The sequence below is a fragment of the Gorilla gorilla genome, chromosome 10 (genome assembly GCF_029281585.2).
Source record: "Gorilla gorilla gorilla isolate KB3781 chromosome 10, NHGRI_mGorGor1-v2.1_pri, whole genome shotgun sequence".
NCBI lineage: Eukaryota > Metazoa > Chordata > Mammalia > Primates > Hominidae > Gorilla > Gorilla gorilla.
In genome coordinates this window covers 76,394,474-76,407,195 of record NC_073234.2, presented here as the reverse complement: position 1 = coordinate 76,407,195, position 12,722 = coordinate 76,394,474, and the positions used below count along the sequence as shown (strand labels likewise).

General features: G+C 39.7%; 1 protein-coding gene across 4 annotated transcripts in view; it reads right to left on the bottom strand.

Annotated features, from left to right (window-relative positions):
* BCAT1 (branched chain amino acid transaminase 1) overlaps positions 1 to 12,722 on the bottom strand; it is a 138,474-nt gene that overhangs the window by 70,792 nt on the left and 54,960 nt on the right. For all 4 annotated transcript variants that reach the window (XM_019039127.4, XM_019039129.4, XM_055358032.1 and 1 more), the window contains one exon: positions 12,070 to 12,270. In XM_019039127.4, the coding sequence (XP_018894672.1) occupies positions 12,070 to 12,270 (201 nt within the window). The remainder of the gene's footprint in view (positions 1 to 12,069; positions 12,271 to 12,722) is intronic.

Sequence of the window (12,722 nt, the reverse complement as noted above, 5' to 3'; positions counted from 1 at the left end):
TCAATACCAAAAATTTGACTGGACACCATCCATATTTTGGAAAATAAATCCACTGCTAACTAAACCATAGGTCACAGAAGAAAAATGGAAATTAGAAAATAAGTTAAACTGAACGATAATGAAAAGTAAGGCCTTTAAAGATGTATACCCTAAAAACTTACATGGGAAAAAAAGAAATACAAATCATGTATAATTAAAAAGCATAAAATTAGATGTATTTAAGTGCAAATATATTATTAGTTTATTAAATATAACAGGACTAAAGCTTCGGTTAAAATATAAGTTTGTTAGATTGGACTCAGCTGACAATATCTGAATCAAAAAGACAGAAAAAGATATATCATGCAAATACTTTATTTTTTACTATTTATTTATTTTTTTTTTGAGACAGAGTTGTTTTTCTCTGTCACCCAGGCTGAATGAAGTTCAGTGGCAAGATCTTGGCTCACTGCAACCTCTACCCCCTGGGTTCAAGCAATCCTCCCACCTCAGCCTCCAGAGTAGCTGGGACTACAGGTGCGCACCACCACGCCCAAGTTAATTTTTTGTATTTTTTGTAGAGATGAGGTTTTGTCCATGTTGCCTAGGCTGGTCTCGAACTCCTGGGCTCAAGTGATGTGCCTGCCTCGGCCTCCCAAAGTGCTGGGATTACAGGCATGAGCCACTGCACCTGGCCTGCAAATACTTTCTAAAATAAAACTGGCAAGCTTCCATTACTATTTATAAAACAAAAGACTTTAAGCCAAGAAGCACTACTGAAGATAAAAAAGGCAACTTCAAGGCTGGGTGTGATGGCTCACATCTGTAATCTCAACACTTTGGGAGACCAAGGCTGTTGGATCACTTGAGGTCAGGAGTTCGAGACCAGCCTGGCCAACATGGTGAAACCCATCTCTACCAAAAATATAAAAATTAGCCAGGCATGGTAGCACGTGCCTGTAGTCCCAGCTACTTGGGAGGCTGAGACAGGAGAATTGCTTAAACCCAGGAGGCGGAGATTGTGGTGAGCCGAGATCACGCCACTGCACTCCAGCCTGGTGACAGAGTAGCAACTTCCTAAGGTTCAATTTAAACTTCATAATTTTAAAACTATACATACTTAGAATGGCTATTATCAAAAAGATAAAAGATAAGTATTAGTGAGGATATGGAACCCTTGTATACTGAGGGTAGTGGTGTAAATTAGTACAGTCATTACTTTTTGAGATTCTTCCCAACACTAAAAATAGGGCTGAGTGAGATGGCTCATTCCTGTAGTTCCAGAACTTTGGGAGGCTGAGTTGGGAGGATGGCTTGAGGTCAGGAATTGGAAGCTGCAATGAGCTATGATTGCACTGCTGCACTCCAGCCTAGGTGCTAAAAATAAATTAATTAAACTAAATTAAATTAAAATTAAAATTAAACTACCATATGCTTCAGCAATCCCACTTCTGGGTATATATCCAAAAGCAGCAGTCCCCAACCTTTTTGGCACCAGGGACTAGTTTTGTGGAAGATAATTTTTCCACAGGGATGAGTGTGGGGAGTCTTGCAGAGTGCAATCATTCTACCTCAGATCATCAAGCATTAGATTCTCATAAAAAGTGCACCACCTAGATTCCTGCAATGCACAGTTCACAATAGGGTTCACACTCCTATGAGAACCTAATGCTGCCACTGATCTGAGATGAGATGGAGCTCAGGTGGTAATGCTCACTCTCAGCTGCTCACCTCCTACAGTGCAGTCCAGTTCCTAACAGGCCACACATACCACTGCTGGTCCACAGCCTGGGGTTTGGGGACCCTTATCCAAAGGAATTGAAATCAGCATGAGGTATCTGTGCTCTCATGTTTATTGTAGCATTATTCACAATAGCCAAGATACAGAAGCAACGTAACTGTCCATCAACAGATGAATCGATAAAGAAAATGTGGTATGTATACATGATGGAATGTTATTTAGCTATAAAAAAGAAAATTCCCTCATTTACAATGACATGGGGAACCTGTTGGACATTATGCTAAGTGAAACAAGACAAGTACAGAAAGACAAATACTGCACGATTTCACTCATATGTGGACTGAAAAAGTCAAACTAATGGAAGTAGAGAGTAGAATGGTGGTTACCAGAGGAGGCTAGGGGTTGGGGAATTGGAAGATGTTGGTCAAAGGGAACAAAATTTCAATTAGACAGGAGGAATAAGTTTTTGAGACCTATTGGACAGCATGGTGACTATAGTTAATCATAATGTATCGTATATTTCAAAATTGCTAAGAGATTAAATTTCAAATGTTCTCACCACAAGAAATGATAAATATGTGCAGTGATGAGTATGCTAATTAGCCTGATTTAGTCACTCTACAATGTAAACATATATCAAAACACTACATCGTACCCCATAAATAAATACAATTATTTGTCAATTAAAAATTTAATAAAAATTGTATGCACTTAATGACATGGCTTCAAATACATGTAAAGATTATGATAATCTCATTCAGTAATATAGATATAAGATATACAAAAGGCTAATACAACATGACTAAGTTGAATTTATCCCAGAAATGGAGATTGGTTTAACATTTAAAAAAATCAATTAATGTGATTCATTATATTCACAGTTTATGGGAGGAAAAAAACTATATGATCATCTCATTAGATGTAGCAAATTCATCTGATAAAATTAAACTAACTTTTCTGATTTTTTAGTTTCCTAGATAACTAAAAAACAAAGATAACTTCCCTAAGTGACAAAGGATAGCTATAATAAGCTCGCAACAAACGTTATACTTAATGGTAAAATGTAAAAGCTTTCCTTATCAAATTGGGAACATCGCAAATTGCCTACTGCAACCACTTTAACTGAATATGTACAACGAGTATAAAGCAAGAATAATGAAATTTAAAATATCAGCTTGGAGATGAAAAAATATAACTGTCATAGATCATAAAACATAGATGATATGATTACAGAGATAGAGAACACAGAAAATCTGACAGATAATATTTTGAAATCATCTGTTTAGGCAAGCTGGCCAGATGCAAAATTATATTCCTATGTAATAGCAGCAGTTAGAAAATAAAAACACTATTTACAGTAGAATTAAAAGATAGAATACTTAGGTGGAGAAAAATCTAACAAAAGAAGTGAAAGATCCATAAGGAAAATATAAAACTTTACCAAATTATTAATGTAGAAAGCAATTTCTTGCTCATGGATAAAAAGCCTCAATATTATAAAGATGGTGATTTTCCCCAAATTGATTTATGTCTTCAATGTAATCCAAATAAAAAAAAATCACATTAGGGCACTTTATTTTCTTTTAAAAAACTGCATGACAAAAGTTTATCGACTTGATAAACCAAATCTAAAAATTATATGGAAAGAAAATGACCAAAAATATCCAAGGCACTCTTGGAGAACAAAGTAGAAGGACCCTTCCTAGCAGGCAAGGCTCATTATAATGACTGAGAAACCAAGACTGTGGCATTTATGCAGACAAGTAAAACAACTGAACACAAACAGAGATCCAGAAGCAAACTCATGTGTACATGACAAAGGCGTCATCATGACATATCAGAGGGGAAAGAACCGCCCGTTTAAATGGTGTTGGGAAAACTGGGTATACATAGGTGGAAAAAAATAAATTGGGCCCCTACTTCATACAAAAATCAACTTCTAGGATTAAAGACCTAACTGTGAATGACAATATCAATACTATAGGATATCTTTATAATATAAGGGCAGGAAAAGAGCCTTTAAAGACACAACAAATTCCAAACATAAGGCAGATTGACAAAACTGCCTTTAATTTAAACATATTTCTTGTCATCAAAAAATTATAAAGACAGCAATAAAAAAGTGAACAAAAAACTTGAACAAGTGGGCACTTCAAATAAGAACATATTTAGCAACCCAATAAATATATGAAAAGGCGAGCTGGGAACCGTGGCTCACGCCTGTAATTCCAGCACTTTGAGAGGCTGAAGAGAGAGGATTGCTGGAGCCCAGGAGTTCGAGACCAGCCTGGGCAACATGGTCAGACCTTGTTTCCACAAAAAATTTAAAAATTAGCTGAGCATGGTGCTGCACACCTGTGGTCCCAGCAACTAAGGAGGCTGAGGCAGGAGGATCACTTGAGCCCAGGAGGTAAAGGCTGCAGTGAGCTGCACCCCAGTCTGGGTGACACAGCAAGACCTTGTCTCAAATAAATAAATAAATAAATAAAAATCTGCCAAATGGCCAAATCTGCATTCACATTCATATTTTGTTATTTCAAGTAAAAACGGTGCTCGATGAGAAAAGTAGTTCCACTTACAAACTCAAGACAATCACACAAGTCCTTTTTCTTGAGACAACCATAGTACTTAAGTATGTAAAAGTACTTTATGTGACATGGCTATTTTATCACAGAGTATTAAAATGACATTTGCTCAAGAGCCAAGATTTAATAAAATTAATAATTGTTACTGTTTCACCAAGAATATTCTGAGGGAAAACTGTTATTCTTTTTACACTGCAATGGATGGCAGTAAAGAACATAATGACTGAGCCAGCACTTTGGGAGACCAAGGACAGAGGATCTATTGAGGCCAGGAGTTCAAGACCAGCCTGGGCAACATAGTGAGACCCTGTCTCTTAAAAAAAAAAAAAAAAAAAAAAGAGGCCGGGCATAGTGGCTCACATGCCAACATGGTGAAACCCAGTCTCTACTAAAAATACAAAAATTAGCCAGGCATAGTGGCACGTGCCTGTAATCTCAGCTACTTGGGAGGCTGAGGCAGGAGAATCGCTTGAACCCAGGAGGTGGAGATTACAGTGAGCCAAGATCACACCACTGCTCTCCAGCCTGGGAGAACGAGAGAGATGCTAACTAAAAAATAAAAATAAAAATAAAAAAAAATATATATATATATAAAGCTGATGAGCCCCTCGGATTTATCATCCCAAGAGCAGACACCACTAGTAGGGTACCCAGGCCTAAGTCCAAAGGACAGGCAAAGGTCATCTGCCTGCAGGTGGTATGGGTACCTATGCAGTGTCTGGAAGACCCCTTGTAGCACAGGGCAGAACTGGGATGGGAACAGATATGGAGTGGACCATGTCATCTCTGTCTATACTTAGGTCCCAGGCCCCACAAATGTTAGGTTGGTCCTTCCTGGTTAGATCTTACATAATACTAAGCTCAAACAATAAGGGGTATTCACACGTGTGCAAGCACACACACACACACGCACACAAACACACAATATATATATTTTTTCATTTACATTAAGTTCAAAAAGAGGCAAAACTATAGTGTTAAGAATCTACAACACTCCATAAAGGAAAGCAAAGAAAGGTTATCACAAAAGTAAGAATAATGGTTACCAGTAGAAAGATACAGAGTTTGTGATCTGAATGGGACACGCGAGGGCTTCTGTGATGTTCAACTGTTCTATTTCTTTATCTGGATGGCAAATATGAGCATTCATTTATTAGTACACATTAAATAGTACATACATGTCTTATCCATTTTTTAAAATTATGCTTTACTTCACTCAATATTTATTATAATCTGAAAGTGAAGTGCCTATTATCAACTTTTCATTTCCTTCAATCCGCGTTCCCTACTCACAGTTTGCGTCTCTCCTCCACTATTTGAAACCTTCAAATATCACTATTTGAAACTTTCAGATATTAAAAATTACTTTCAGATATTAACAGAAACCACATGTAGTTGGAGCTCTCAAAATAAAATGGATTCTAGACTCAATAGGTCCGATGAGTGAAGGAGAAACATGTTCAAGGATATTACTCCTATTTAATTTTGCATTTAAAAAATGAAACTATTATTGAACTTAAAAGTCAGGTTGACATTCAATCATGTGATGTCCTAAGTCTGTCAGTCTAAGAGAAACAGTAATATCTATGAAAAAGCCTGAAACATAAAGGGACTAGATGTTTCACCACAATATTTGGGAAGAAACTCTTTGAAATTAAATCCCTGCCTAACTTTCCATGTGGGGGTTAAAAAAAAAAAGGTAGAAAACAGGCCAGGTGCAGTGGCTCACGCCTGTAATCTCGGCACTGAGGCAGGCGGATCACTTGAGGTCAGGAGTTTGAGACTAGCCTGGCCAACATGATGAAACCCTGTCTCTACTAAAAATACAAAAATTAGCCGGGCATGGTGGTGGGCACCTGTAATCCCAGCTACCTGGGAGGCTGAGGGAGGAGAATCTCTTGAAGCCGGGAGGTGGAAGTTGCAGTGAGCTGAGATCAGGCCACTGCACTCCAGCCTGGGCGACAGAGCAAGACCTTGTCTCAGAAAAAAAAGAAAGAAAGAAAACAATTCTTTGAGAGCAAGGTCATGGTTGGTTTGCTTGCCATCCTATTCCAGGCACCTTGCACAGCCCTGGGCACATAGTAGCCACTCAACATTTATTAAACAGGTAAACAGGGAATGAGATGAATATGATTAGTGAGAAAATCCAGGGACCCTGAAGTTCTCTCCAGAAGGCAATCACACTTCCTAGATTCCTATGACACTATAATAATGATACAGGAGTTAAGAAGAAATCACTTGCAGATAGTGAGGGTACAAGAGTCCTCAGTAAGGTTTTTGTTTTAATGAAAAGCAGCCCCTTTCTAAAGAAGAGCAGCCTGTAAAATCAAGCTGCAGACATAGATACCCACAGCTGCGTCAATCATGTTTAAGATGGCGGCTCCATCTTCCCTTCTCTTTGTCAGCCACCTGTACAGTAAGGAGCAGACAAGATAGCTCCAATCAACTAGGAAAGCCCATTTGCATAAAAGGATTAGGGTGGGGCAACCAGACTTCCCGGTGTGCTATGTAAACGTCATACCTGATCAAACCAACGTGTTAGCCCTAAGTAAATCAGACACTTCCTCCTCAAACCTGACTATAAAATCCAGCTCATCCGCTGCTGGATGGTCTTTTCCCTCGAAGATCCCTCTCTCCCTACAGAGAGAACTGTTACTGTTTCTGTTTCTCTTCTGCCTATTAAACCTCCACTCCTAAACTCCTCGTGTGAGTCCTTGTCCTAAATTTTCCTGGCACAAAATGACGAACCCCAAGGTATATACCCCAGACAACGCAGCCACTTCAATAATATCTGGCCTGTGAAATCTTCGAACCCAATCTGGCACTCAGAGGAAAACAATACATCCACCATATCTCCCCATTTGTCACTGATGTCTATTACAGACTGTATTTTCCATGAAATGGCCGAACAATATTTCCAGTCCCCCATGCTCTTCCAGAACCCTGACCTTCCTCATCAAGAAGTGGAGTGCTTTTTTCCTCCTTTTGAACTTGGGCAGGCCTTTGTAACCATCATGACTGATAAGAGTAAGGCAGAAATAATACTGTGTGATTTACAGTTCCTTGCTGGTAACTCCCATAGCCCTTGTTACAGTCTTTTGTTATAATGCTGGGTGTGTTAGGCCTCAGGGGCAGGAAGCAGAATCTCTCTGACCTTCTCCTGCCCTCCTTTCTAACTGTGAGTCTTAAGATCCTCTCCAAAGGGGCTGGGTGGCTCATGCCTGCAGTCCCAGCACTTTGGGAGGCAGAGGCAGGAGGCTCACTTGGGCCCAGGAATTCAATACCACCCTAGGCTACATAGCAAGACCCTATCTTATATTTTAAAAATAATGAAATAAAATAAAAGACCCTCTCCAGTGAAGGTCCTGCCTCATACCCCAGGGGAAGGAATATTGACGTGAAGCTTCCATAAAAACCCAAAAGAATGAGTTCAGTGAGCTTCCGGATAGCAGAACACATGGAGGTTCCTTAAGGGTGGCACATCCAGGGAGGGCATGGAAGCCCTGCACTCCGTCCCCCGATGCCTCACCCTACAGATCGCTTCATCTATACACTTTGCAGTATCCTTTATAATAAACCACTAAACCTAAGTGTTTCCCTGAGTTTTGTGAGCTGCTCCAGTAAATTAATCAAACCAGAAGAGGGGGTCATGGGAACTCCAACTTGATGCCACTCAGTCAGACATTCCAGAGGACAGGACTTGTGACTGGTGTCTGGGCCAGGTGAGGGTGGTTAGGGTCTTGGGGAATGAGCCCTTAACCCATGGGATCTGACACTATTTCCAGGTGGATAACGTCAGAGGTGTTTGGACCAGAGCGACTCCATCCTGATTAGGGGCTGGGTAAAATAAGGCTGACACCTACTGGGCTGCATTCTCAGGAGGTTAGTATTCTAGGTCACAGGATGAGATAGGAGGTCGGCACAAGATACAGGTCACAAAGACCCCACTGATAAAACAAGATGTGGTAAAGAAGCCAGCCAAAACCTGCCAAATCCCATTTGGCAATGAAAGTGATGTCTGGCCGTCCTCGCTGCTCATTATAAGCTAATTATAATGCATTAGCATGCCAACAGACATTCCTACCAGTGTCATGACAATTTACAGAGGCCATGGCAATGATGGGAAGTTAACCTACAAGGTCTAAAAAGGGGAGGAACCCTCAGTTCCAGGAATTGCCCATCCCTTTTCTGGAAAATTTATGAATAATCTACCCCTTCTTTAGCAAATGATCAAGAAATAACCATTAAAATAGCCAACCAGCAGCCCTCGGAGCTCCTCTGTCTATGGAGTAGCCATTCTTTTTTTCCTTTACTTTCTTAATAAATTTTATTTTACTTTGTGGACTCTCCCCAAATTCTTTCTTGTGCAACATCCAAGAACCTTCTCTTGGGGTCTGGATTGGGACACCTTTCCCGTAATAACAGTGTGAGAACTGAATTGGAGGACACCCAGCTGGGGTTCACTGCTTGGTGGTGGGGAGAAATCCCTATACCTTTGATCATAGAAGTCTCCTATGTTGACTATTGTTGTGGTGGTGTGAGAGTAGAGGAAAAACTCGGTTGGAGAATTTTTCCTGAAAGAGTAGTTTTGAGGCTAGGGCGTAAACAGCAATAGAGCTTCCATCTGGGCTCAGTCAACTGACACATACAGATTTTGGGCCCTAGGTCAGCACATAAGAAGGCTGCCTACTCTGTGACTGCCATCCTGAGGAGACCACATGGAGAACAAGTAATGCCGGAAGAGCCTTCAACTCCTTGAGTTTTGCAGCCCAGATGGCAATGAAAGTGACCTCTGGTCATCCTCACTGTTCATTATACACAAATTATGAAGCATTAGCATGCTAAGAGACACTCCCTCCAGCACCATACGAGTTAGGAAGCCTGTGAGCTGACTCTAACCCCAGCCACTGACAGCAACCGTGTGACAGACCCCAAGCAAAAACCACTTAGCCATCCTAGTCAACCCCAGAAACATGAAAAATAATTTTAAAATGATGCTTGTAATTTTAAGCTATTAATTTTGTTACATAGTGGTAACCATGCAATATACAATCCAGTTATTAATACAAAACATTTATTTTACTTATATTGTAAGCAGAAGACTAATAATAAAAGATTTTGGTTTTTAACAAAGGATAACAGTAATTTGAGAGTTTTTTTTAAACTACCCTAATTACAAAAATCTAAATTGGCAAAACCAATCAAAGTAGCATTCCAACTCATCTAAATAGATGGCCAAAGAGGTTTTTTTTTTTTTTTTTTTTTGAGATGGAGTCTCGCTCTGTCACCCAGTGTGGAGTGCAGCGGCGTGATCTCGGCTCACTACAAACTCCGCCTCCTGGGTTCACGCCATTTTCCTGCCTCAACCTCCTAAGTAGCTTGGACTACAGGCACCTGCCACCACGCCTGGCTAATTTTTTTTTTTTTTTCTATTTTTAGTAGAGATGGGGTTTCACCATGTTAGCCAGGATGGTCTCGATCTCCTGACCTCGTGATCCGCCCGCCTTGGCCTCCCAAAGTGCTGGGATTACAGGCGTGAGCCACCTCGCCCTGCCATTTTTTGTTTTGTTTTGTTTTGTTTTGTTTCAATAGAGTCAGGGTCTCATCATGTTGCAGCCCAGTAGGTCTCAGCCTTATTTTACCCAGCCCCTATTCAGGATGGAGTCACTCTGGTTTGAACGACTCTGACATTATCTACGTGGAAATAGCATCAGATCCCATGGGTGGAGGGCTCATTTCCCAAGAACCCCATCTCCCCGAAACTGCTGAAATTACAGATGTGAACCACCCCACCCAGTCTTCAAAGAGTTTTCAAAAACCAGTGACCACCAAAATCTTTTTTAACTTCCAAAAATGACATTAAATCATTTCTCATTTACTTCCCATAGGCCAGCAGTTCCCAAAATGTGGTCCCTGGAGCGACAAAATTAACATGATCTGGACACTTGTTAGAAATGAGAAACTCTGGAGGTGTAGCCAGCTGATTCTGATGCACATTAAGTTTGAGAACCAGTGACCTGGGCTTGGGCATATTATTCCTTTCAAATTTAAAAGCACATAGCCAGGAGCAGTGGCTCATGGCTGTCATCCCAGCACTTGAAGAAGCCAAGGCAAGAGGATTGCTTGAGCCCAGGAGTTTGAGACCAGCCTGGGCAACATGGCAAAACCCAGTCTCAACAAAATATGTAAAAATTAGCCAGACATGGTGACACGTGTCTGTGGTCCCAGCTACTCAGGAGGCTGAGGTACGAGGATTGCTTGAGCCCAGGAGTTTGAGGCTGCAGTGAGCCACGATCGTGCCACTGCACTCCAGCCTGGGTGACAGAGCAAGACTCTGTCTGAAAAATAAATAAATAAATAAAAGCACTTCATTTCACGTGTTCTTTATTATACCTTATGACATGGTGAGGGCTTGTGGCAAATAATGAAGGAACTCATTCAAATTGACATAAGAGGAAGAGCTGGGAACAGAAACTTAGATTCCTAAATTCAACATTTTGTGGATACATATGGACAGTGAATATCTTTCCAAAATTATATGAATTTATAATTTTGAAGGAGTTAATTGCAAAAGCATCCTGGTAATTTTGGTGTATACATGTAGGGGCTATATAACAGAAAGAAGCTTCTCATTGGAACCTTAGCTCCACCCTTACTGCTGTGTAATATTAGTCAAGAAACAACTCTTCTGAGCCTCCTTTTATAATGGATGAGACCACTGCTTCAAGAGTTAATTATTATTGCTAACAACTGGGCTCTCGCTATGCACCAGACATGACTCTATATGCTTAGATAAATTACTTTATTTTATACTTATGAGATCACTATAAGATAGATATTATAAGTACCCCAATTTTATAGATAAAGAAATTAAAGCACAAATGATTAAATTCCTCAAGTCATAAAGGTTCCTATGGAGCAAATGAGACCGAATTTGAGCCCAGGATGTCTGACTTCAGAACCTGAATGCTTAATCACATGCCTTCTCACTTAAGGTAATTAAATGAGATGATTCATATATGGAACATAATACAGAACGTATTGCAGGAATTCAGTAAACAAAAGTTGTTATTTTATCATTAATCTATTAATATTTTACTATTACCATGTTTTAGCACTTAATAGGAAGACTATTATTATTTCCAGCACCCCTATTATTCTGGGAAAGATGTCCAAATCATTCAAAAGTAAAATACAATGAGAATCAAGACAATGGGAAGTATATTGTGCATCTGGTTAATTGTGCACCCTGAAAAGGACCAGGGAAAGAATTCTTTAAACATTTTATGCCTATAATTATTTCAACTCATGGCTGAAGCAGGACATTTAATTACATGTCCCTTAACATGCAAAACTAGACATTATTCCTGGTCATAAAAACATGGAGTTAGCATTAAAATCGAATCATAATATTGTTCTCAATGACCCTTTCTCAATTATTAGATCTAAGAAGAAAGGTGACTTATTAAAATATCAACAGTGCTGGCTTTTTAATTGCCAATTTTCCCACCAGCTGTCCTTTCTATTTGCTCTAAATAATTTTTATATTGACATCACAGAAAATGCAAGATTATCGGAAAAATTAGCTGCTAAGAGTTATCTTCAATCCAACTGTCTACAGGAAAATTTTTAAAGACATTTTTGGCTTCCTCTGGTAAATGTGATAAAGCCCATACTGCCCAAGAGCTATTTTAGCAGGAGAAGCTACTTAGTACCCACAGTGAAGTGCAAGCATGTCACTCTCTTTAATTCCCATGTACTTACTTCCACTGCATAGTGCAAAGCTGATGAGCCAGGGTGCAATGACAGGTTCTGAAGAGGCTTGATATGAGGTTTCTCCCATCCAAACTCTGAGGACCACTCCACCGTCAGCATGTGATCCGTGAACACAGTTCCAAAAACCAGATTATTGGGGTCTGGTTTTTCCTTTAAAATGGTAGCTGGTGTGACTATTAGGTCTTTAGCCTGGGGAAGAAAAATCATCACTATTTACAGAAAAGTTACTGAGCATTTGCTGGCTAGATGATACAGAGGGGGAAAAAAAAGGGAAATCAATTGACTTTTAAAGGTTGGCAGCTAACACAGAAATTTAACACTCTGCGCTGAACAAATCATGCCTGCATTCAGAATTCGGCCAGTTATTCATAATCTCTGCAATGTACACTGCGTAATAGAATATCAGAACCAAATTTCAGTGATATATAGAAGAGGGACAAAATAGCAGATAGGGTAAGATGATGCAAAAAAAGAATACAACCCTTTTTCACTCTCACCATAGAACTCATGTTGAGTATTTGGGAAAGATGAAAGAGATGTTTTCCCTAATAAAAAAAAAATGGCAACACTCACAATGATTTGTTAAACTAAAATGAATGTCATTAAGTACTGAACTTCTATTTAGCAATGGTTACACTCCA